We start from the raw sequence: 25,248 nt of genomic DNA, 5'->3' as shown, positions 1-25,248 counted from the left end.
AATTAAATGTAGTGCAATCTACTATAGTTCAATATAGAATCATCTAACATATCATATGTGAGGTGCCTGATTAGTCTACGAATTTAATCAGCAAAAATTGATTCCACGAAATGCATCATCTAGTATAAAACCATTCAATATAATTACGGAACAGTGTCATATAAATTTTGTGTAGCGTACAGCTGTAAATTCAGAATCATAGAGGTGATTAATTAGCTACGTAATATAGTCTGTTTCTGAATATAGTATATAAATTTTAAGTTATTCGTATATGCTATTGGTGCATGAGGTCTATGAGTTTTATATCAATATCCTTTAGAACGTTAGGTGCATAAGTGCATTAATAGAACTTTTGGTACACATAGCAAAATACTATGAAAATACTATGCCAAAGTTATTAAACTGTCGCTGAATACGATTTCACTGCCTGATAATCTAGCACTACGTGTGCTATAAATTTATTAATGTACTTAGCCAGCTGATGAACCAGGCGATCAGAGATCATAAGCAGAATATTGTTTTCATCGAAACCACTTTAAAATGGCAGAAGTGAAAACGTTTGATTGTGGCACTCTTTGAACTTTGCGCAATCTTTACAAGGTGAATATTATATTTTTAGCTATAAATTGCATATCTGAATTCGGCAATCAATTTTTTAGCTTGATCATAACACAAAAATACAAACAATACTTTTTTGATATGAATTTTACATATACGTACGAAAATATTGCGTATACGTATCAAATGTATAATGATAATGATTTTTATTTGCCGACAAGCCAAAGAACTTTGCACAAATATTGTAAAGACAATTAACACAATTATTTATTCATGAATGATTTAATCAAATTTAATTCTTTTAATGAAAAGATTTAAACATTTTTTTTTGCCTTTTTCCACATGAAGTTTGAGCTATGAGGAGCATATTCAGTAAAGTCTGTAACAGCTCAACTAGTGCAAATTTGCACTTGCAAAATTTATTACTAACTCGTTCGGCTAATAATTAGTTTACAGTTTTTTTAAGCTGTAAATAATTTCGTTGAAAATTTATGCACATTGCTATATTTTACATTTTCTTCCCTTTTTTAACGCCAGCAAATAAAACTTTGTAAAATGCAGTAGAGACACTTTCATTTTGTACACTCAAAAAGGTTTACGTTTATTTTGTTAGTGAAAATGAAAGACTACACAGAGATCCAGCGATATGAGATGCGAGTATTGAGCAGCAAACTACTTAAAATCTAGTTATGAATATAATTATTAATTAGCTTAACTAAAGATTGATTAATTGCGAAACTTGTTGCTGACGGGGGAAGCACTAGCCACACTTGTTCCTCCCTGATTGAGCAGAGCAGTGAGCGTGGCATGCGAAGAGCTGAGTGCCGAACTGCTGGACATGCTTAGCTTGGACTTTAGCGGATTCGTGGTGCTGCTGCCCACGACGGTGCCTTGCAGACAAGGCGATGCGGAAGCTGAAGCGGAGGGCAGCTCCTTGGACAACGCATCATCAACTATTGCTGACGTTGTTGTCGATTGTTGCTGATTGGATTGTGTTGATTGTTGTGGAGCTGACACGCCTTGCAACAAAGCATTGCGAAGATGACTATTGTTATTGCTATTGCTGCTGGCAAGTTGTTGTTGCTGTGGTTGCTGCTGCTGCTGTGGCTGCTGTTGATTGTTGGCCATGATAAAAGAGTTGGTAATCAGGCCGCGACTCTTGATATTCAAATCCACAAAGAACAACTTCATCTTCTGTATCATCGGCTCGGTTACCGTAAAAGTCAACATCATGCTCAGATCTATGTTGGCCTTGTGTCGATAGAGTTCATGAGTTTGTTGCAGTCGACAGACTTCGTCGTAAATGAGAAACAGAAAGCGTGAACTGCGATTCTCGGCGGGAATAATTCCACGTGCCGATAACCATTCGCGATCCTCGGCATCGGGCAAATATCGTATGATCTCCGGATGTTTGCTAGCCAAGCGAGCGCCGCCCAACTCTTTGCCATCGATGCTGAAGCCGAAAGCAAGATTCGCCTGCACGTCGAGCACAAATTTGGTGCTCGTCGTGATCTGTGCGGTGTTCCAGAAGATCTGTCGACGCACTGGCGTCGGCAGCGGTCCACTCATGATGTTTGTGCGTTGCAATTGCATCGATTGCGTTTGCTGTTGCTGTTGTAGCTGCAACTGTTGCTGTTGCTGCTGTTGTAGTTGCTGCTGTGGTTGCAGCTGTTGTTGTTGCTGTTGCTGCAGCTGTTGTTGAGTTGATAATGCATTTGATGTGCCTGGCATCGGCTTGACAGCAGCTGCTGTAAATCCCAAATTACTGGCAAACAATTTGCTATTATTGTTGGTGGTGAATTCATTTGGCTTTGCAGGTCGCTTGAGCGCCAGACGCTGTTGTTCGTTCACAACTGTTGTGGCAGCTGTGGCACGTTGTTGTCGCACCACAAAGTTTGTGTACTGCGCCTTGGCATTCTCTAGCAGCGCACACGAAGACATCTTCTGGAGTGTTTCCTCATTGACAGCATGCTGGCCGAGATTCTCCTTGATGTTGCCAAAGGCGGGCTTAAAGTAATTCTAAAATATAGATATGTTAATGAATACATTTTTTATATGATGATCACAAATTAAATATATATTTGATTGTAAAATTACAACCAATTGAAGTTATGGAATTTATATTAAACTCAATCTAAAATATAAGTTTTTCAAGTGTTTCAAGACTACAAAACGTAGTAATTTAAATGATAAATAAAAATATTCAACTAATAGAACACAAGACTAATTTTCGTTGCATTAAAATCGATTGGACGATGTCTAACAGACTTTGGCTTTTAGCCGATTAAATGGCATGCAAAGATCTAAACTAATTGGGATATTAACTACAAATTAATTTAATTTAATTTAATATAATCAAGTGCGAGTAATGTTTCTGAATCGTTGGAAGTAAAAAAGTATTTCCCTAAAAGCATGCAATCTCTAGCCCCTATATAGTATCTCTAGTTAACCTACGTTCATGTAGCGCTTGATGATGTCGTTGACCTCCGAGTCGAATGCTTGTTGCACGCTAATCCGCAACAGTTCCAACGCTCGCATCGCTGACTCGGCGCTGCCGCCACTCTCCGTGTTGTGGACACCATTGTAGCGTTGCCTGATGCGCTGCAACATCGTCTCCGCCATCTCCGAAGTGGTCACATATTTCTGTTTAAAGAAGAGAAAAAGCCAAAAAATGAAAATGTGTATCTAGCGATTGCTATCTGTAGTAGAGAATATTTACCACAGCCGAGTCTGTGCCATTTATAACCATGGGAATTGTTGTCTCCACTGTGGCCTCTGTTGGCTCCGTTTGCTTGGCGGGACTGGCGACACGTGTGTCCATCGAGTGAGTGGTCTGATTGGAGCAATCGGAATCATCCGATGACGAGTTTGCTTGCAGTGTGGCAGGTGAACGTTGTGCCACATCGTTGCTGCCTCCTGCTGCTGTTGTTAGTTGTGATGTTGTTGCTGTTGTATTGTTGTTGTTGCTGCTGCTGTTATTGTTGTTTGCTGTGCTTGCCGCATCGCTGAGAATTTTCCAGCTACGCTGTATGACCATTTTTGTGTTTTTAATTATCTGCTTGAAGTGTGTGCATTAAATTTTCGCTGTGACTGGGGAGGGGAGATGCTGCTGCTTTTTGCTGGCCAGGGACCAAAAAGCGTTTGTTTGACAAAGCGCATGCGCTTGGCAGCCACCACTAAGGAACTCCTCCCCCTCCAGCATCACAGCTCAGCAGCTGCTGCCAACAGCTGTTGATGCTGCAGATGTTGTTGCTGCTGCTGATGGTGGCGTGCAATCCATGTCCAGTTCACCCAGCTCCAGACGTCGCTGATGCTCCAGCAGACTGCGCAGCTCTGCATACTCATCCAGTTCATCGTGTTGCTCCTGTTCTTGCTCCATGGCAGCAGCTGTGGAAACAGTTGCAGTCTCTTCTTTAGCTGCCTTGCCACGCTGCTTCTGCTGTTGTCGTTGCTGCAACAGCTGCTGATCAAAGTCATCCATATAAGCCAGCGCAGCACTTGGTTGATAATCCTCGGGAGCCACATAGCTGCTATTAACAGGCAACTGCAGCACATCGGGCATCATGAAGGCAAACAACCAACAGACCAAAGGCGTGCTGCCGCAAGTGTAGCTCGCTTCCTTGTGGTAGAAGAGCAGACCATCCAGCTTCGGTTGATTAGCTTCCCACAGCGGATAACGCTGCAGCATCTCGTGCACTACGTTCGCATCCTCAAAATCGTAGTATTCCAGCAGTTTGAAGGGTTTTTCATTGCGCTTCCCACGCTGTGCCAACTCGCTGGCTTGCTCATCGAAGCGTGAACGCAGCCAAAAGAAGCGAAAGTTGGCATCACAATCCTGCAGCTGCTGTTGTCCAAATGTCAAGGCATCCAGAACATAAAACGTGTCTGTCTCCTGCACATAAATACAGTCCAACACTGTCTTGCATTTTTGCATGTGCGCATCTCCTGGCAGCATTGTGCGCAGCTGCATGATTATGCGGCCCGCTTTGTTGTGCACCTTGGTGCGTCCGTGGGTGGCAATGACCATGCAACGCCGGCCCACGGGAGAAGGCAACAGCAGCCAGTCGCTGAGATTCTCGGGTCGTTGACGCAGCCACTCTGACTGTTGTAGTTTAAAGTGTTGTTGGCCGCGCTTCGCTGCATTGTTATTGTTCTGCTGCTTCTTCTTGCGCTGTCTGCGTTGCGCTCTGCTGTGTGTTGGTGCCTCTTCTTCCTCCCCTTCCTCTTCTTCTTCTTCAGAGTCTTGTACATGCCGCGCCGCATCTTGCTGCAATTGTCTTCGCAACTTTTGTTCGTCGAGTAGCTGCAATTGACGCAGCTTTTGCTGCTCCCCCAGATCCACGCTTCTTTTATACAAATCTTTGTGATTGTCGCTCATTTTGTTTTGCTATTTAATTTCACAAATTTATTACACAAACAAAAACAGCGGCAACTTTGCTGTTCATTCACCACTTTTTGTTATGTGCTGTGGTCACTCTAAAATAGTGCTGAGAATCGATACATTTCCGCTGTCCGTATGTCGATAATCATCGGGCAACAGCTGCTTTGTTGTTTTTATTTTAATTTTTCATTTTAAGTAATTAAATATAAAAATCATTAAAATATAGCAAAAATCTGCTACTTATTTGCTTGTTCTGTTTTATTTTTCGGTAACTCTAAAATAGTGTTGATAATCAGTGGGACTTGTGCGTCTCGATAAACATGGCTCAAACAGCTGTTTTGAAATTACTCTTTGCGTATATCGGTAGCATTGGCTGAACAGCTGTTTTGCATTTACTATTTTACTTGCCGGTTATACTTTATTTGCATTAAGTAATTTAATAAGTTAAATGAACACAAACTATGAATAAAGCATCGCGTCTTTTTTGGCCCACTTTGGTGACACCAAAAAATGCGGTGGTCAAGCAAACGGAGCAGTTGTCACGCAGTCAAAAGGTAAACACAAGCACCTATTACGAAAGCAGCTGGTGGAAAGTAAGATTTGTTAATTTTTAATTTTTCAGTTATTAACAGAACTAGGTCTAGTCAAACCTGGCAGCAATGGCACTTATCAGATCATGCCAATTGCTCAGCGTGCCATTGACAAATGCATCCAGCTGGTGCAGAGTAATATGCAAGCGGCGGGTGGTCAAAAAATCAGTTTGCCTGTTTTAACGCCTGCTCAACTGTGGAAGAAGACGGGACGCTTGGAGGGCGACATATCCGAGTTCTATATGCTGCGTGATCGCAGTGGCAAACAGTTCTTAATGAGTCCAGTAAGTGAGTAAATTAATACTTAGAAAAACATACTAATTATCGCATCTACAATCCTTTCTAGACTCATGAGGAGGCGGTTACTGCAATGCTGGCAAGCACAGCACCCATTTCATATCGCCAGCTGCCGCTGCGTCTCTATCAGATTGGACCGAAGTTTCGAGATGAGCTAAAATCACGCTTTGGCCTTATGCGCGCCAAGGAATTCCTTATGAAAGACATGTATAGCTTTGATGTCTCCGCCGAAGCAGCTGCTGAAAGTTACGCAACTGTTACGGCTGCATACGAACGGTTCTTTAGGCAGCTAGAGGTGCCATTTGTGCAAGTCGAGGCAGCCACAGGCATGATGGGTGGCAGCCAATCGCATGAGTATCACTTCATTTCCCCCGTTGGCGAGGACACGCTGCTGCAGTGCAGCAATTGCAGCTATGCCGGCAATGTGGAAGTCTTTGGCAGCGACACAGACGCACCCAGCGCTTGTCCCAAATGCCAGAGTGCGCAGTTGAGCCGCGTACGTGGCGTGGAAGTGGCACACACTTTTCTGCTGGGTGACAAGTATTCCAAACCTTTGGGCGCCACGTTCCTCAACACAACGGGCAAACCAAAGACGCTCATCATGGGCTGCTTTGGCATTGGCATTACCCGTGTCGTAGCCGCTGCGCTCGAGGTGCTGTCCACGGAACAGGAGCTGCGCTGGCCCAAGTTGCTGGCACCCTACGATGTCTGTATAATTGGCCCCAAGGCGGGCAGCAAAGAACAGGCGCCAGCGGAGCGCATAGAACACGAATTGCTGCAGCAACTGATGCAGATTTGTGGCGCTGAGCAGCTGCTGCATGACGAGCGCAAGGAGTTGACCATAGGCAAACGTTTGCTAGACGCCAAGCGTCTGGGACATCCGCTCACCATTGTGGTGGGCGCCAAAGCGACGCAGGCGGAGGCGCCCAAGCTGGAGTTGCATACGAGTGGCGGTGAGAAACAAGAACTTGATGTGGCGCAAGTGCTGCAGCTGGTGGCAACACACGAGCAGCATAAGCAACAGTTGGTAGAGGGAACAGAGCAAACAGACACAAAAAGAAGTCAACGAGTTGGTCATGTGCATTAGCTTTATGCAATAAAGATAACAATAACGCAAAACAGTAATAGTTGATGTACACCAAACTAGGGATATCTAGTGCTCCGTGTAATCCGGCTCGGGTATCTGCGGATAGATCTGCACCTGCTGCTGTGGCTTTCTGGGTGGCGGTGGTGGCTTTGTGATCATGCTGGTGTATGACCAGGGCATCTGATTGCGCAGTTCCTCGCTGACGCGTGGATTACTTTGCGGCGCTGGATACATCTCCGAGTAGCGACTGTTGAGCGTTGAGCCATGGGCCAGCTGTTGCACCGCTGGCGATGTAGGTGATAAACGTGGCGATGTCGGGTCTGCAACTGGATAGTTCAGCTGATCCGGATGTGCATCCGTGTTGCGATAAGTGTTGTTCTCCGGCACCGGAGACAGCGTCTGTGGCGTCTGCTGCTGCTGTTGAGGAGGCAGCACGAGCACTGGCGACTGCACCGTGGTGCGATCCTGAACTGGATATGTTTCAGCTGGTATCACAAATGGTGCTGGTCGTGAACGATCCGGATATTGAGGTTCCAGTTGCACTGAGGGCGTGGCCGATTCCGCTGGCGCTGTGGGCAGCTGCTCCTCTCTCACCACCAGCACAGGTTGTGGCGTCTGTTGACGGGGCTGTATTTGGCTCGCGTATGGAGGCGGTGCCGGGTTTGCAGCCGCCTGATTTGCCAAGACATTGGCCAGCGACAAGCAGAACATACCACCAATCAGATTCAACAGCCAGATGAGCACCACGCGACTGCTGATGCAGGTCATCACAACAGCCGGTGTGGAGAAGTAGACACCAAAGGTTTCCAAACTCGTCCAAACTTCATTAGGCATTCCCGAAACAGTAGCACCTATAAAATCAAAGGTTTCTTGCAGTCCCTAGAAGAGCAGTTGAAATAAATACACTTGAATTGGAATCTTTTACTCAATTAGGCTTACCAAAGTCTCGCCTATGTCTATGCCATGGTAAACAGTGGCCACCACATCCAAGATGCATCCCGCAAGCACGGACAGAAACCAGGGCCAATAGATCATGCCGGAAATCAGTTTGGTGGTCTTGAAGCACAATGTTACTGTGGAGTACAATAAATGTTCAAGTTACGCTGCGTATACTTAATATTCAAAGCTGTCAAACTTACAAATGATCAAACAAGAAGAAGCGATCCACAGGCCACTGATCACGGCATACACAATCATGAAGATGTATTCACGATTTGTCACCGCAAACGACTTGGTCCAGTCCATAGTCAGTTCAAAGGTGTAACCGCTAAACTCCAGTTCAGGCTGACCACAATCCTCATCTGAAATCGATTTCTTATTGCTGTTGCTTGGAATTGATGTGTAACATTTTCTGGCTTACCCACAAAGTAGATCAAGTCCATGGCGAACTTGAAAGGATCTTTGGCAATATCCGTTGTCGTCTGGCAATCCTTCAGTGTAATGCCCCATATCGCAAGTCCCAGGTAGACTACGCCTTGTGCCTGTAATTGAAAATTAAATTGAGTTAATTATTAAGAGAAATTAAGAAAAACATTGATTTTTATATTTTAAAAAGCCTGAGTAAAGCTATTGCTAAAATATGAAGGGATATAGATTTATTTGATATAATTAAACTACTTGATAATCTCTCAGCCGATCGTCTTGAAATTTTGAGGATATACAGACGATTATCTTATTTAGCAAAACTAAAGTCTTTGCTTTCATTTTAGATTATATTTATAGAACATTAAAGAAAATAACTGATAAATAAAGTACAAATAATTCGCGGAAAGATAATGAAGTGATCTTGATATGCATTTAATCAGCTGCATATTTTAAATAAATAAATTATATAAAAGTAGTAAGAAAGCTAGAGGGTTGAGTGTGATATACCCGCTATCCACCCGCTATATTTTAAAATATACCAAATTAATATGCCGCGAAAATAGTAAAAACATACCAAAGGCTATATTTGGTATGTTGATAAATTAGTCTATATTTATATTATTATATTTATACCAAATTGTAGTAAGTAGGCGTATTTGCCCATACAAAAGTATTTCTTCATTAACTTCCACATTTTACATCTGATCGCAATCAAATTCTCAGGAATCATAAGTAAGTACTATAAATATTATTGCGTATATATTTTAAGGAGTCGGTGATGACTGCCTGTTGCATGCATTTCCTTTAGCACAAAGTTATAATGCTCTTCTACCCTATGGGTAGCGGCTATAAAAATCTGATTAATACATTTTAATTTAAATCTAAAAATACAATGGAAAGATAATGCAGTGACATAGAAACAATCAATTAATCGGCTGCAGTTTTCAAATAAATAAATTATATAAAATTATTGAACTACTTCATAAATATTTCGCTTTCAAAATGTTTGCTTAAATCTGACCATATTATTAGAAGAAATTCAAGAAAATCGTTGATTAATAACTATGGAAATTTTAAAGAAATGATTTAATCTGCTGCCAATTAATGTCTTGACTGATCAACATTTCGAAACATAACGAAATTTCAAATCTTAGCTTTAAATTTATACAATTAATTAGCTTACTTACATTTTGTGGGAGCCTTAGAAAATATTGTGAAATTGCAAAATGAACTTAGCGTGCATGATAAATAAAGAAATATTGACAGCTCTAGCTTAAATAGTCTGAAAAGATCTAAATTGTTCTATGAACGAACAGACAGACTCGACTTTAGAGACTGTTCAGAGATTTATCCAACTGTCGTTTATTTTTGATTGTGTCAATTTACCTTCTGTGCTATATTTACATAAATTTGCTGACGTCAGACAAAATTTGTTGTACTCAATATTAAATATTTATTTAGCTTATTACTTAAATAAATATTTTGTTGCTTCATTAGCAAAGGTTTATGAACTGAATTGTTCTGAATTATTCTTTTGTAAGAGTTGACAATAGATTAAAGTACATTGATAAGCTGCACTGCTTTCCTTTTTTTTTAGAGAGGAAACAATAAAACAAAATGATTGTTTGATTACGCTGAAATTTCCGCTTTATCTATAGAAGTATGAGTAATGTCGACAATATCTCTCTTTTTTTTGATTTTGCAATGATATGGACTAAAATAAACTGTAGAAATAAGATATGAAGAATGCATTTTGAGCGACTTACCAGAATGACAACAGCCATAAAGAGCATGAAGCATTTGGCGAATCCCACGCTGACACCAGCCATCGTTATGCAGGATCTATCGAAGTCCGCGTTTGCACTTGAAATTTGACCAAATAACTATGATCTATTACCAGGGTTTTTTGCTATTTCTTTTGAATTGGTGATAAGAGTTGGGCACGCAATGGCTTTTTGGACTGGTGATAAATTCAATTAGAAATTACTATAGGAGATTGCCACACAACAGCGAAGTATCTAATCAGTTTAATGAGCAGCGAGGGGATTTTGAGGGACTCGATTTGAATTTGAATTTCCATCAAGGTTTCAAAACTTGAAGTATATAAGTTTATGTCACTATTCACTGCTGTTTTTTTTTATTATAATTTTTTTTGCACAATCACAAGAAGAGAGCACGTGAGTCATGATTGAATTTACACGGCAATTCACAATAAATTAGAGTACAGACTCGAGACTTGAAAAAGCGATACGCATGTTGGATTGTTGCGTTAGTTGGCCATAAAGAACACAACTGTGTTGGCCCGTGCCTGTTATCTCGCTTACCGTTAGAACTGTTTGTTGTTTGTTATACTGTTAGCCTCGTTAACGCGTAGCGCATTCGATGGCTGCTTCTCTGCAACTAACTGTCTGGCTGGCCAAGAACAGCAGCAACCAACAATTGAATGGCCATCGACAACAGCAATTGCTGCTGCCAGTTGCTCTTCTTGGATTCTCTTGACTGCTCTTTTTTCGGCCCGATAAGATAAACCCCATGAAGTTTTAAGGGTAACACTTGCTATCAACAAAAATTATTTAATCATAACAACAACAACAACAACAATAAATATGACTAGGCCAGGGGCAGGCAGGCAGGCAAAGCTTAGGGAGCACTTATTCGAGTACTCATTCTCGCACTCACTCATTGTACTCGCATTAGCCGCTTATCAATAGGCCAACAAACGCCAGTTATCTGACACTTCTTTAAACACACACATAATGCCGAGAATGTGCGAGTATTGCATTAAAAAAGCAAATAAATAATCGTAATATATTTACTTGTCGGCTTTCAATTTGCGTGCGCCCAAAAAAAAAATTGTATGTATATATTAATAGCAATATTTAGTGCTAATTTTAAATGATGAATCGCTGCTCTGCACTAAATTAATATTAATCAATTTTTTTTTATGTATAAATATTTGATATACGTCGCGTATACTTAATGTGGTCATGTGGACTCTCTTCGCTACGCTTTTGCACTCTTTATTTGCACTCGTGTGTTCGTGTGTTTATCAATTTTCGATCGTGTTCTGATTGATATGGTTGCTCTTCATTCCCCCTCCTTCCTCCTCCCTCCCGATTGAAGAATGGAGCACATGTATTGTTCAAGTACTTCTGGGTTATTCAGATTCACATTGCGTGACTCAGACTCGACGCAAACACATGAGTTTTCTGACAAATCAATTCAGTGCAATGTGCGCAATAATTGCAGCACAAAAGTATCAATGGCTTTCTTGATAACCGGCAATTACTTTCAGATCTTAAGAATTCTCCAAAACAAACATTACACAAATTTTGTTATCAACATAATGCGGTAATTAGATATTTTCGGGTTCTTTTTTTTATTTATTTATGCCCTTGGCGTTGCTTTGTTATAAATTACCCACATAATGTCTACGAGTTCTGTTCAAGATCTAGATATCTATTTAAATCGATCGGTGAATCAGTATGCTAACTATTTCATTGGGTTCGGAAACACACATTTATTGATATACAATTGTTTGATTAGTTTACGGTTTTTTTTTGCTATCTTTATGGTTCTCTGAGAAGTTGTTACTGTGTGTGAAACCCCTCCGAGTTCTTGACTAAAACAAAAATAATTCGGGCTAAACTACAATTGTAATTATTTAGAAATTAATTGATAAATGATATCGCAACTTTAAAGAACGTAATCTAAAAAAAGAGGCATAAAAATATGATCTCTGCTTACATAGAGATCAGACCCTAGAAATCGAGAATTTAGATTTGATATGTGATAATAACACTAGCTTATTCAAAAACGACAACTATTAGATAGTCTTAATTTCTTCTCTTTTTTGAAAACAGTGATTCAGGAATAAATTGAAACTAAACAATAAATGTTCCACACATCAAAAAGTGTTCCCACAATCACATAAACAAAAATAAAACGAGTCAAATATGTTTAATTTTTTTTGTATAATAATTAAGGCTTAGAATTAATTTCTATTGCACAAAATGTGGAACAAATCTACTTAAAGTGCAATATTTGAAATAAAGTCAAGAAATAGAAATTGATATTGAAAATTCAAATTTAAACAGGTGTGTGCTCGTCTATGAAACTCCTGCGGCTCATTTGGTATAAGAGCAAAACAGTACGGTATTATTTTCAAAATATACCAAATTAATATACCACAATAATACTGAAAATAAGCCAATGGCTGTATTTTACATATTGATATAGTATTAAATAGTAGTGCGGAATTAACTTTTAAAATATATATATAAAAAAATATACCGCAAAAATATTAAAAATATACCACTAGTTTTATTTGGCATATTAATTTATTACTAAACCGCCAAAGCAACTAAAAATATATTCTGTTGTATGTGATACTCATCCCTTGATTTAAATTTAGAATCTGAAAAACCTATTCTAATCAGTGTAAATGAAAAACAAAACAAATGTCTAATTATAAAACACCGCTTTAGATTAAACATTTTTTCTTATATCTAAAAAAGCGACAACAATACATAGCACTGTAAATACTCAAGTCACGATTAAATACTATATATTAAACTTAAAAAGCTTTTTGCTTAAAAGCCTTTCTCTATGCATAATTTAACTGATGGCTTGATGCAATGATTACTCTTTCAATTTCTATTCAAATTATTGGCCTCATCAAATTAGCACTTCTTTCTTTTTTGTTATTTTGCCAGGCACACGAATATCACATGAATGCAAATTCGCAAAAAAAAAGAAATAAATAAATTGTGGTGTACAAAAAGTTGAGCAATATTTGAGTAACCCAATTGAAGTCTGAATCGTTGATAACAATGCATTATAGTATAATATTTACTAAGCGGATTGAATAGCAAATATATAAATCGTAAAAGTTAGTTTCCCATTTCCACATTTGCTAATTTCCATATGCAATTTCCTCATCGCTGGGAAAATGCGGTTTGGACATGCTTCGATGAGTCGTTCATTCTATTTACTTTTTTTTTTGTTTTGTTGTGCGCAGTACGAAAATTCGATACCAAAAAAAAAAAAGATCAGCTGTCAAGATGCTTATTTGTCTCAGCAATTAGAGCCTCGAATTTCGGGGCAAAAGCAAAAGATTGCAGTTCCAACGATGCGAAACGTTTTCGATCTTTTTTCTTTCGAGTGTGTGAATTTCAAATTTAAATAAAGCGGCGTCAGTTTGCTGGGTTTTAGATCAAATCACATGACTTTAATTGAACTTGGCGTGACATAAATATGTATATGTATGTATGTGTGAGTGAGTATATGTGTGTGTGAGTGTGTGAGTTGGCTACGACTAGAGTCAAGAGGTTGTCTAAAGATCTAGACGCGAGCCGTGAGAATAACAGGCTCAGCCTCAACCTCAGCGACCTTCTCCTTGAGCTTCGTCACAATGGGCTGCTCCGAAGTGGTGCTCGAGGTGGAGGAGCTGGAGGTGCTCTCACTGGAGCTGCTTTCGCTGCTGCTGCTGGTCGCCTGCTCCGTTGTGATGCTTGAAGTAGCAATCTCTGGAACAACGCTGCTGCTCTGCGTCTCAATGCTCTCCACAGGCGCTGTCGATGTGATCGATGTCTTGGTGATGCTGATCTTGGTCTGTTTGCCATCGCTACTATCGTTGTTAGCATCCTCCACAATGGTGGCCGATGTGATCTTGGTGTGATGCACCTGGAATGTGGGAATCAAGGGCACCGAGAGTCCATTATGTGGCTGCACCGATACATGATCGATGATCAAATGAGCTGGCACTCCATCCTCCGATGGCACCTTCTTCGTAGTCTGCACAAGAATCTTGCGCTCCTGTGGCTCATCACCGGTGGCAGGCAACACAGTCACGACCTCATCAGCACGCTTGGTAATGCTGTGTTCAGCTGAATCATCCTGACCGGGCTGCACTTCATCCACAGTGCTGTCGGGTGCGCTGGCGCCGTGCAAACTCAACGCGGATTGGAACAAACTGTTCTCCAGATTGCCAATAAGTGTTTGGAACGAGATCTGCTTGAGTTCACTGTCGGGATTGGCCACCACTTGACGCTTAACTACATCTTGAGTGGGTGCTTGCTGCTCCACGGGCGACAGACCTGAGAAAAGATCGTTGAGGTCCAAGGGAGCTGCGAAGCAGGTGCAAGCAAAAGCTGCCAGCAGCTAGAGAAGATCATAAAAGAAATATTTTTTTATTAGTTGCTTGTTCAAAGTTGAAGTTTTGCTGCCACTCACAGTGAAGATCAATGTGTACTTCATGCTGCTGTTTTAACTTGACTTCTGTTGAGTTTCCAAAAAGAGAGAGAGAGCTTAAGTTAGTTGTTGCCACCACAAAGTCCAGATTGATAATAAGTTCGTTGGCGAGCTGCTCGCGACTTTTTAAGCTTAACGCCAGTCGGCGACAGAAAAAAAAAGTTTCTGAGCTAAGCTTTTTCAGTTAGCACCCCCGAAACGTGGCCCGAACTTGTTTGCGCGTGCTATTCACTTCGATTCGATACGATTTGATTCTGTGTTGAGTGCAGCAAGTTCTCCTTTTTTAATTTACCCTTAATTGATTGATCTACAAAGCAGCAATGTTCTTAACAAATTAATGGTAATAGATATAACCTTCGTATCATGAAATTAGTTGGTATCTGACTCAAGGATCGACTTGATAGATTTTTATCTTCTTTTCCGTGTCTCTGTGTCATATGAGTTGACGAAAGAAATGACCAAGCGAGGTGAACTTCAACTTTTCATCTTTGATCATCGTCGTTGAATTCAATAAATTAACATAATTATCAACAGATTGTTAGATGTCTATTTATTGTTTATTTATTTCCACGAAAATGATTAAATCTTCATTTGTTTACCGGGACTTTTTGTTTATTGTCGTATATATGATTTCGTTTATTTTTTGTTATTTATACATCGCAGTGAAATTTTTGCGGAAAGAGCTTCGCAAGCTATTGTTCCTTAAATAGCCTCTAATGGGCTGATCACAGTTGCGGGGTTTGATTTGATTTTTGTTTATCAAACCCGTCAACAGAACTCAAACTCGAGCTGAAGTTTCACTCTTCGACTACGTGTGATGACTAAAAGTTTGAAACTCCTTCTTGGCCAGGAAATTTTAGTCACTAATGTCACATAATTGAAAACTCAGTCAGCAGGAAACCAAAGTGCGAATTGATATTTGTAATTTTCCATGCCACTTTGAAAGAATGAACGCGTCTCGATCGACAATGAAATAAATTAAAAACCAAGCCACAGCTGGTCACCTCAAAAACTTCAAGCTGGCGATCATGAATGAAAAGTTGGGATCCATCTGGTTCAATTGTGCCACAAAGCAGCTCGAAGCGGTTGCCACTTGTGTGAAATGGTTTTAAAAAGGCGGCACTGCCGGATGCTCCATTAATTAATAAATTAATGAAAATGTCATAATATAAGCTGAAAATTGTATTATTTATTTATGCACACAAAAATGTTGCTAATATATCTAGACATAAATAATCAATAAAACAGAAACAATAATTTTACAATAAGCAGATTATATAGCTAAAATTTTAAGGCATAAATAGTCAATAATTTTATCAACTTCAAGAAATATACAGCTTATCTTTGTAGCCATTAAATTTAAATGTTTTCATATCAATAATAAAAATAAATAATAACTTAAAAACATTTCTAGGAATAAATTAGGATTGGGTTTTCATTCGAATACATTTTCTTATTATTTACTTTATTTATTTCAATGTACTTCTCACTTCTCGTTAACCCCACTGCGTATGCGTAATATTTTTAATGGACTTTCAGCATTTGCTAGAAACTGCTGCAATAATTTCACAAGTTGTCCTAAAAATTATTTAAGAATTATTAACAACTATTATTGTTTACGTCAATTTACATGCGCATCGTTTTTTTGTGCTGCCCGCTGTCACACGGGGCGAATGCGTAATTTGCTCACACGATGGCGCGTGTCCAGAGCGCGCATGCAGCAGCCGAATGCGTCAGCCGGCGGCGCAATGTTTATGAACCTATTTTTGGGGCCAACCGTCCAGGTAAACAACACAATAACTTGGCATCAACATAAACGTATTCAAACGTCTCAAATTGGCGGAGGAGGTAAAAAATGGAAAAATGAACGTTGTTGGGAGGCGATTTTACACCAAGCTGAGATTTACGTAGACGGCCTCAGTTTACTCGTATCGGGCACAATTAATTAGAGCCCAGAGCCAGAAGTGTCGATAAAAACAATGCTAAACCCTCTCGTGCCCAACCCTGATCTTCGCCAGCCACAATCCGACTTAGAAACAGTCGCGATGGAGGTGCGAAGAATGGCACGGAAAGCGGGAAGTCAACGGCAACGGCAACGGCCAAAAGCGCAAAAACCTGTCAGTCAATTAACAGGTGTGAATAATTACGCGGAATCGGAGCGTTTGCCTATAAAAGCCGATGATCTGCACTAATTAGGTTCAAACACGCGAATACCACAGCAGGGATCAGAGCAAAGCAGATCAGCTTCAGCTTCAGCTCAGCAGTCACTTATTTGTTGCTCTCTTTTTCGCTCTCCTCCTGTCGACATGCAGCCACAACATGCGATACTTGGAGCCGCCGTGCTGGGCATGCTCTTGGCCTTCGGTTGCACGCTGCCCGTGCTGGATGCCAGCTCGGGACTGGACAATGCGACCATCGAGGAGCTGCGCGCCAGCATCAATGATACGCCCAAGAATCTGTAAGTCAACAGAAGGAATCTATTTCAACTTTTTCAAAAACTAATCATGAATTCTTCTACTTTATAGTTATGTGGTCAAGGCTGTTGTTTATGAGATTGGCATCCTAACCGAGGTGGGCGACAATGAGACCGATTTCGAGAGTCAGGAGCGTGTCGATCTTACCTTCTACGATGCTCACACTAATCAGAGTCACATTGATCTGGGCAACATTCCGCTGCCCATTCAAACCAACGTTTCGGGTCAAGTGCTCACAGGCATTGCTCCAGTTAACATTGGCGCCTTCAGCAGTCCTCAAGAGCTGCTGCAAACGTTGCCACTCACAGGCAGCATTGTGAACATTACGCATAGTGACACCGCCTTCTATCAGCTGACCAAGTCGAACACAAGTGCCCAAGAGAAGCCACAACTACTGAGCGAAGACGCGTTAGCCAAGCTAACCCATGCGGCTCAGCTCTTCCCCAGCTCGAGTGGCTACGGTGCATCCGCTGCCTCCAATGAGCTGGCAAACAATTAAACAAGAAGTTCCCTTTTCATCACTAAAGAATACAAAGACGTAATGCAGTGCGTTGTGCTCCCCACATAAAATAATACTTAGTAGAGTTTAAGCTAAATAGTTAACTTAGTTATATCTACATATATCAGCATAAGACTGGATGAGGACGAGATCGTTAGACCCTTTAGAAAATACCAAGTTTAGTTAGTTGACATTGCCATTGCCATGGTCAAAATACAAAATCACAAGGTTGGAATTTCGCATTTTGTATACAACAACATATATGTATATGTATAAAATATATCACATTAGTAATAGCACATTTGCTTGGACTTTGACTCTGGGGTTTGGCGTACTCATGTGATACCACAAATCGAATGCGACTGCTAAAAGCTTTCCTCTCTACAGCCACTTCTCACCTAAGTCAAGCTCGAAAACTTGGAACTTTCCTTTTAGCAGAACTCTTTTTTTATCGCACATTGTTATGAAATTAATTTTAATGTTAGTCATAAATAAAAGTAATTTCTTTCAAAATACTTTCGGTTGTTCCCCTTCAATTCAATAAACACATTTTTGTATATTAACTAGTTTTTAATTTTTCTCATTTTCATTTGTTTGTTTGTTGTTGTGTTGTTTTTAGCTTTTTAACTGTAGTACATGGTTTCTTACTGGCTAATAGATGATATATTTTATATTAATAGATATATGTAATATATATATAAATATAAGTTTAAACTTGTACACGGAAATTAAAATTTATTGAACGTCTCAGATCAGATTAATTCCACTTCTCCCCCCAAACTCACAAATACATATCCCCCCATACCAGGCCCCCCTGCTCCCTGACCCACAACTTCTTTTATCACCCCGCGCTCAACTCAAAACTGTATGCTGCAAAACTTTTCCCAGTTATGCTCTCCTATCTCTTTCATCCTTTCACTCGTCAAGTTACCACTCGACGAGCTAATATACTATTCAAGATGTGTTAGTGTGTGTGTGTGTCAGAGTCTTGTATATGTGTGAGATTGTGGACGTGTGTGTGTGTGTGTCTGTGTGTGTAATATGTACATACTGCAACGCACATTTAGATACTTGTATATAGTATAAATAATATTTAGTTTTTAACTAATTTACATAGTCATGTAGACGATGCGCTCTAGCGGCTTTTCTTTTACAATATATATCTCTATTTAATAAGTGTGTGTATATGTTTGCGTGTGTGTGTGTGTTCAATGTGTATGTGTGTGTTTATATGTTATCGTAATTATTTATTAGTAGTAGCTACAATTTTCAACTTATGTGCACACTATAACGTAGATAAACTAAACCGTAACTAGAATCTGAATTCGTATCTGTATCTGCATCTGCATCTGCTTCTTGTGTAGCTCTGTTTGTATCGTAAGTTGTCTGTATCTGGATCTGATCGGTGTTAGTCGGTAACCTTTTCTTAATGATCGACGTTATATATATATAATTTTAGGTTGCTTTGTGTGTGTGTGTGTGTGTTTTCACTAAATTTCCGCTCGCTTTATACAGTTCTGGCTTAGTAACAAAAACTTTATATACGCATGCATCGGGCGCAGCCTACAAAAATCATTAAGACTAATCTTAACGCGCGGCCAAAATGCTGCGGCAAAAACTATGCGAGATTAGGTTTTTTGGTTCATCATTCCATGCGTCATTTAATCTATTTTGATAAAGGAAGAATTTATTAGTAAAATGAACTTCAGCTATTAAAAATGAAGAAGTACTTACCTATAACATGACTTTCCATATTTGTGATGCGTGGCTTTGATGCGGGCTGTGGTATAATGGTGATCTCATCGTTGATCTTCAGTGGCTTTAGCAGTGAATCATTAGCAGCACCCAGCGAATTGCGTATCCCGCTGGCACTGCTACTGCTGCTGCTGGACTGTGCGCTATTCTTCTTGCTGTCCATCGCCTTGCGGGCCACAGTGCTGTGCGCCGTGTACACATGCGTCTCAAATTGTTTGTACATGCCAAAGGTGGCCGTGCACACGGTGCATTTGTAGGATAAATGTGCGGGCTTCAGGGTCATGTGATGATCGCGCGATACGTGATTCAATAGCTTCCATTGGTACATCTAAAAAAAAAAGTCGGAATATAGACAATTAGTTGTAGGTCCAGTTTAAGTGCATAACAAAGTAAACTTACTCTGCCACAGACAGGACAGCGACCGGCATCTTTGCCCTTGTTGGCAGCCTCTTGCATGGAGCTGGTGACCAAACCGTGTGAGCCGAGTAAATGCCGTTCCAGGCCCTGATCCGTAAAGAATCGGAACTGACACTTCTGACAATTCAACGGTGGCCGATTGTAGATCATCTTGGGATGTATCTATAAAGGGAAATTTAAACAAATTAATAAAAATTCTTAAGCTATTGCTTAAATTGCAAATTGTACTTACCTTCACTTTATGCATCCATTGCATGTGATTGCGCAGCTGCTCCAGATCCTTGATATAACCATCGCAAATCTCGCAGATGACAAACTGCGCCTTGTTGTTGCCAGCGGTGGGACTCTGGCCGGGCTTAATGCCCGCTGCAGCCGCTGTTGGCACTTTGCTGGACGAAGCAGCGCCAGACGCACCGCTGCCGGCTGCACTTTGTCGAGGTAGTGGCGTTATTGAGATGCTCGGCTGGCCAGCGATGGGTTTCTTTGATGCTTGCTGCAATAAGAGAAATATAAATTAACTTAGTAACTGAAAATGTAAGTAGTTCTTCGCCTTCTCTTACCTGCACAAGCTGTCCGGCTGCCAGTTGATAGCTGTTGGGCAACGACAGCGCCGCATTGGTGCCAATGGAGCCACGCACTGGCGCTGGATTCCTCACCAGGCTGTTGGCATTGGGCATCGCCTTGGGCAACTGTGGCGCTCGCTGTCGCATCTTGGCCGCATTCTGTGCCGCCAGCGCGGCTGCCTGCATATTTCTTGCCTGAGCTGCAGCCTGTTGCTGTTGAATGGTTGCCAACGCTGCCTTCTGCGCCGCCGCCTGAGCTGCCATTGCCTGTAACACAGAATACAACACAGATTAGCAAAAGTTTGAAGAATGTACAATAATTGTATATTACCTGATAAGCGGTGGCTGTGCCCACAAGTCCATGGCGTGGCTTGATGCGCGGTATCTTCGCAGGCGCTTCCCAATCGTTGGGAGGTGCTAGATTCAATTCTGGCCTAAACTTCTTTGCGCACACCGGCTGATGTCGCGCCAACTTCGCCTTGCCATTGTCCTCAAATCCACAGTTCGGACACTGATGATAGGGCAAAGGTTTAATCAAGCGCGCCTTGATGTTATGCACCGCCTCCATGTGATAAACAATCTCGGTGGCATTGCGTATCTCAAATGTACAAAAGTTGCACTTATACAGCACTCCATTCATATGCGGCGTCTCGTAATGATTGGCCATCGACAGCGCCGACTCCGACTTGAAATTGCAGAACTCGCAGCGTTTCATCGTGAACTTGAACGGAGCATTTTTCGTCTTGGACGCTTGCAGATTGCCGCTCAACGCATTGATGGCCATCTCAAAGTCCTTCGGGTCCCGTGACAGTGATTTGCGCATCTTGCGCTTCTGTAATCGCAACAGATCCGCCTGCACATACTCCTGCACCAATCCAACGCCAATGTCCATAAAGAACTTGCCCAACGGACTCTCAAAGTAATTCTCTTGTCCCGGCTTCGCAGCCGTTGTCGATGGAACTCCTCCAGACGCGGCCAAAGCAGCGGCTGGCTTAATGGCGCCCTTAAGCGCGGTTAGATCATCGTTGGCCTCTTTGATCAGCACCTTGGTGCGCACACCCGACTCTGAATCATCGTCATCATCCTCATCGTCGTCCTCATCGGATTGCTCCGACCACGATTCATCATCGCCACGCTTCTTTTTCTTGTTATTCTTGTTCTGTGCATTCGCCTGATCGCCCTGACTCTGTTTGTCCTCCTTATTCTGTTCGGTCATCATGTCAAACTCATCCACCTTGTCAGCCACAGCCAGATCCTCGGCGGACAGCGCATACGTTGTCTCAATCGACTTGATGATCTCACGAATGTTGTCATTGGGCGGCTTCTCATAGATGTAGGGCACAATAAACGATGGCGCCTCCAGCACAAACATGTCGTCCGTCAGGCCAGGCAATAGATTCGCATTGTTTGTCATGCTGGGAAGTCCAGCGGCCGTCAGTGACAATGTTGGCGGATTCAACTGCACCGTGGTGCCAGACATGCCGCCCGTTACACCCGACATGGGCACCAGCTTGGGCGGGGCACTGCCCAGATTGGTGGCCACACCAGTCACAGCATTCGTTATGGTCACCGGATAGACAGCAGCAGCGCCTCCAGCACCCACTGTTGGTCCCGCCTCGTGAGGCATCAGTGAACGGGCATCCTTGATGGTCAATTGACCGAGGCCAATGCCACCCAAGGCACCACTCGCTGCCGCATTGAGCACGCCCATAGCCAGGCTGGATGGCGTCGAGCTGCGTTGTCGTTTGCTGCTCGGTTGCAGATCATCCATATCGCTTTTGCGTTTGTTGAGCGCCGCCTGATCGCTGGGCGAACTGCTGGGCGGCGTATCATCCTCAATCACCACACAATCGTCGTCGTCGTCATCGTCATCAGGATGTTGAGCAGGCGGCGGTGGCGGTTGCGGCTGAGGTGTTGCCTTTACCTGAATAGCTGGCTTTTTGCTGGGCGGCGGAGGCGGTGCTGTTGTTGGGCCTGTTTCTGAATCCGAATCGGAGGCGATCAAGACCGCATCGTCAGAGGATTCAGCCTCGCTTGAAGCAGACGTCGTTGTTGTTGTTGTTGCTGCTGGCTTTGCTGTGTTTGTTGCTGTAGATTGAGGATTCGCAGTTGCATTCACAACTGGTGGCGCCTTTTTCTCAGTCGTTTCTGGCATTTCCTCGTCGCTGTCGTCATCATCCAAATTAACCACAGCTCCAGCATCATTATCGGCGTCGTTGTTGCTGTTGCTTTTCGTTGCCTCCGCTGTGCTCGCCTGACCATTGGCTTTGGCTTTAGCAGCATCAGCCTTGGGACTCTGATCAAACCCATTTACAGATTTTTCCTTCGCAGCCTTCTTCTCGTCCAGTTCGTCTTCTTCGGTTTGCATTGCTTCGGGCTCAGAGTCGGTTACGGTTTTGGCTGTGCCACTTTGTTGGCTCGCCTCCTCCTCCTCCTCTTCTGCCTCAGCCTCATCTAGATCTTCAATGCTCTTTTTCTCCTCTTCCTCCTCCTCGGGTTCCTCTGCATTAGTTTGTGTGGCGGCACCCAAAGGATCTTCGGCATCACAACTGTTCTCGGCTGTGCTGCCAATCTTCTCATGCTCATCCTCAGCATCCTCATGATCACCATTGGTGGTCACTTCTTCCTCCTCCTCTGGCTCCTCATCAGCTTCGCCATCCAATTTTGGCTCCTTACTACTGCTGCCATTCTCTGTGGAGCTGGCGCTTGTGATTTGTGAATCGCCCTCCTCGATGTCATCCACATCCATGGATTCCGCAGCGGATTTTGCAGCGATGCCATCCTCATTGGCAGCCTTGGAATCATCGTTGCTGTTACTGTTACTATCGAGTGGCAACTTGGCAGTAATCACTGCTGCACTATCAACATCATCATCATCCTCTGACTTTGTTGATTTCTGCTCCTTTTCAGATAGCAGCAGTTCTTTTTGAGATTTGGAGTTCTTTTGTTCATCAGCATGCTGTGTCTCTCCTTCGCTCTTCTTGTCCTTTGCCTCCTTCTCGATCTCTGTCTCGTCGTCTGCCGTCGCTTCTGTTGTTGTTGTTTTGGCAAGTAGTTTTGTTGTGGGCTCGGCAACGCCCTCCGGCAAGGCGACGTCGACTTCAGTCATTTGTTGTTGTTTTCTTCTCGATTTTTATAATTGTGGAATGTGCCTCTCTTGGTCGATAGATGTCGCTGCTGCACTACTGTGCTTGTTGGAGCTCTCGTTGTTGTTGTTGTTGAGGATGCCTGCCCAAGAAAAGATCGATAAATTATTAATCCGTTGTTGTAATTGGATGCCAATCGCAAATCGATAAATACTAAAGACGAGGCTTTACAGCCGGGAAATATTTGGCACAGAGAGAGGAGACGGAAAAGAAAACTAAAGCGTAAATAGCAACGAAAGAGCAGAGCAAAGAGAAATTGACAACAATAAAAAAGCGCAAAACTTGCAGAAAAATAATCAGCGAGAGCATAACACAAATGTTGTATTAACAATTGCCAAAAACCCAAAAAAAACAAAAAAAAATTAAAATCTAGGTGAATTAAGCAGACTTCCAACCCATAACCCCCTCTCCCCATCCTCCTCCTCCCACCCACAAGCTAATAGCCAATAACTAGGGGCAGCAAAAAAAGAGTTAATTGAGACAAAATGGCTGCCATATTGGATTAAAACTAAAATACAATTTAATATGTATGTATGTATTTATGGTATATATGTATGTAACTATGTACATATGTATGTAATATTGCAAGGCAGCTATGTATACCAATTTAAGTATGTATGTAATTACATAAAAACGTCATTGCGCGCGGCATGTAACGTTGTATGTATGTATGTACATATGTATATATAACAACGTATGTATGTATCGTATATACAGTGTTGCATAAACAAACATACATACATACTTATATTGTTACATACATACATACAGACAGACAGACGAGCAGTTACCGAGCACACAGCAACTGCACGATTGACATACATACAGACACACACACACAAACATACATATACTCACACCTACATACAAAGCGCACCAACAAATCGAGCACACACACACACACAGATACGTACGTATCTATATATACATATATAATTATATATGTATGTATGTAGATACAAACGCACACGCAGACGCTGGGACGGCCAAAGCGACAAACAGACGGACGGCCGGTGAGACGACGGCAACGACGACGTTGGCTTTGGCTCTGCGGTGTTGGTTGTTGGCTGTGCTCTGCTGCTGCTGCTGTGGCTGTAGCTGGCGGTGGCGGCGTGGAGTGGAGTACGGGTGGGTACAGGAGCGTGTTTTGCGCTTGTGTATGTGTGTACGTTGATAGAGTGGTGTGCGCGCGTGTGTTTGCCTTTGTATGTGTGTGTGTGTGTGTCTTTATGACTGTTTGTGTGTGTGAACAATGTGATATTTTTCTTTTTAGCTAATGCAAATTCTAATTCAATTTCGAGCATTTTTGCACTATGTGCACTAGCAAACAATAACAAACTCCTTTAGCAATTTGTCAAAAACACCCACAAAAACAAAAACTTACAAATTACATTTTACGTCACACTTCAATTGGCAGTGGCAGGTTGCTGTTGCAGTTGTTGTTTTTGTTATTCCTCTTCTTGTGGCAATTAAAACCGATAACATATAAACAACAAAAAAAAATAAAGGTAAAAATGATCTTTTTGCCGAACGCACAACAAATACTTTTTGTATTTCTTGATTTTTGTGGAGCACAGCACACAGAGAGAGCGAAAGAAAAAGAACGCTATGGCAAAGCGCGACAAACGGACGATAGACGGGGGCAACAACAAGGCAAACTGGAAATGGAAGCGGAAAAAAGCAAAAACGTCGCTCGCAACCAACACCAACCAAACACAGAGTTGCACGAACGGCAACAGCCGGGCGCTAGAGCTCAGGGTTGCATATCCGATTCAAAAGTTACGCGCGCATCCAAGTTATCGGACAATCGATAAACTTGTAATTAATATTTATAGCATTTTACAGCTGCCTGCAACTTGCAGGT

General features: G+C 41.9%; 7 protein-coding genes across 10 annotated transcripts; 2 read left to right on the top strand and 5 right to left on the bottom strand.

The window, feature by feature from the left end:
* Positions 1-1,128: 1,128 nt before the first annotated feature.
* On the bottom strand, positions 1,129-3,599 carry LOC133840848 (AF4/FMR2 family member lilli). The gene is made up of 3 exons (XM_062272971.1): positions 3,278-3,599; positions 3,013-3,201; positions 1,129-2,577 (listed from the first exon to the last, which is right to left on the bottom strand). The coding sequence occupies exons 1-3, from the start codon at positions 3,593-3,595 to the stop codon at positions 1,285-1,287; spliced, it is 1,800 nt and encodes a 599-aa protein (XP_062128955.1). The 5' UTR covers positions 3,596-3,599; the 3' UTR covers positions 1,129-1,284.
* Positions 3,600-3,758: 159 nt separating this feature from the next.
* On the bottom strand, positions 3,759-5,057 carry LOC133840852 (snurportin-1). Its single transcript, XM_062272978.1, has one exon. It carries the CDS (start codon positions 4,934-4,936, stop codon positions 3,767-3,769), a length of 1,170 nt encoding a protein of 389 aa, XP_062128962.1. The 5' UTR covers positions 4,937-5,057; the 3' UTR covers positions 3,759-3,766.
* A 145-nt stretch (positions 5,058-5,202) lies between these two features.
* On the top strand, positions 5,203-7,975 carry LOC133840850 (probable proline--tRNA ligase, mitochondrial). 3 transcript variants are annotated; one of them, XM_062272974.1, is made up of 3 exons: positions 5,203-5,493; positions 5,562-5,817; positions 5,876-6,014. In XM_062272974.1, exons 1-3 carry the CDS (start codon positions 5,401-5,403, stop codon positions 5,881-5,883), a joined length of 357 nt encoding a protein of 118 aa, XP_062128958.1. In that variant the 5' UTR covers positions 5,203-5,400; the 3' UTR covers positions 5,884-6,014. The 3 variants fall into 3 exon arrangements, with proteins under 3 accessions (XP_062128958.1, XP_062128956.1, XP_062128957.1); XM_062272972.1 differs by having other exon boundaries at positions 5,255-5,493; positions 5,562-5,813; positions 5,876-7,975; XM_062272973.1 differs by lacking the exon at positions 5,203-5,493 and having other exon boundaries at positions 5,675-5,817; positions 5,876-7,975.
* On the bottom strand, positions 6,897-10,714 carry LOC133840851 (uncharacterized). 2 transcript variants are annotated; one of them, XM_062272976.1, is made up of 6 exons: positions 10,603-10,714; positions 10,045-10,238; positions 8,274-8,394; positions 8,053-8,214; positions 7,853-7,986; positions 6,897-7,792 (listed from the first exon to the last, which is right to left on the bottom strand). In XM_062272976.1, exons 2-6 carry the CDS (start codon positions 10,105-10,107, stop codon positions 6,980-6,982), a joined length of 1,293 nt encoding a protein of 430 aa, XP_062128960.1. In that variant the 5' UTR covers positions 10,108-10,238; positions 10,603-10,714; the 3' UTR covers positions 6,897-6,979. The 2 variants fall into 2 exon arrangements, with proteins under 2 accessions (XP_062128960.1, XP_062128961.1); XM_062272977.1 differs by having other exon boundaries at positions 10,045-10,141; positions 10,603-10,711.
* A 2,763-nt stretch (positions 10,715-13,477) lies between these two features.
* Positions 13,478-14,638, bottom strand: LOC133843754 (uncharacterized). Its single transcript, XM_062277430.1, has 2 exons — positions 14,513-14,638; positions 13,478-14,440 (listed from the first exon to the last, which is right to left on the bottom strand). Exons 1-2 carry the CDS (start codon positions 14,534-14,536, stop codon positions 13,622-13,624), a joined length of 843 nt encoding a protein of 280 aa, XP_062133414.1. The 5' UTR covers positions 14,537-14,638; the 3' UTR covers positions 13,478-13,621.
* Positions 14,639-16,723: 2,085 nt separating this feature from the next.
* On the top strand, positions 16,724-19,060 carry LOC133840189 (uncharacterized). Its single transcript, XM_062271882.1, has 2 exons — positions 16,724-16,988; positions 17,056-19,060. The coding sequence occupies exons 1-2, from the start codon at positions 16,837-16,839 to the stop codon at positions 17,501-17,503; spliced, it is 600 nt and encodes a 199-aa protein (XP_062127866.1). The 5' UTR covers positions 16,724-16,836; the 3' UTR covers positions 17,504-19,060.
* Positions 17,532-25,020, bottom strand: LOC133840188 (uncharacterized). The gene is made up of 7 exons (XM_062271881.1): positions 24,769-25,020; positions 20,570-23,466; positions 20,236-20,505; positions 19,908-20,168; positions 19,658-19,837; positions 19,238-19,586; positions 17,532-19,169 (listed from the first exon to the last, which is right to left on the bottom strand). Exons 2-7 carry the CDS (start codon positions 23,345-23,347, stop codon positions 19,165-19,167), a joined length of 3,843 nt encoding a protein of 1,280 aa, XP_062127865.1. The 5' UTR covers positions 23,348-23,466; positions 24,769-25,020; the 3' UTR covers positions 17,532-19,164.
* Positions 25,021-25,248: the final 228 nt, after the last annotated feature.

This window comes from Drosophila sulfurigaster, chromosome 3 (genome assembly GCF_023558435.1).
Source record: "Drosophila sulfurigaster albostrigata strain 15112-1811.04 chromosome 3, ASM2355843v2, whole genome shotgun sequence".
NCBI classification, from domain to species: domain Eukaryota; kingdom Metazoa; phylum Arthropoda; class Insecta; order Diptera; family Drosophilidae; genus Drosophila; species Drosophila sulfurigaster.
This window is presented reverse-complemented; position numbering and strand designations above follow the sequence as displayed.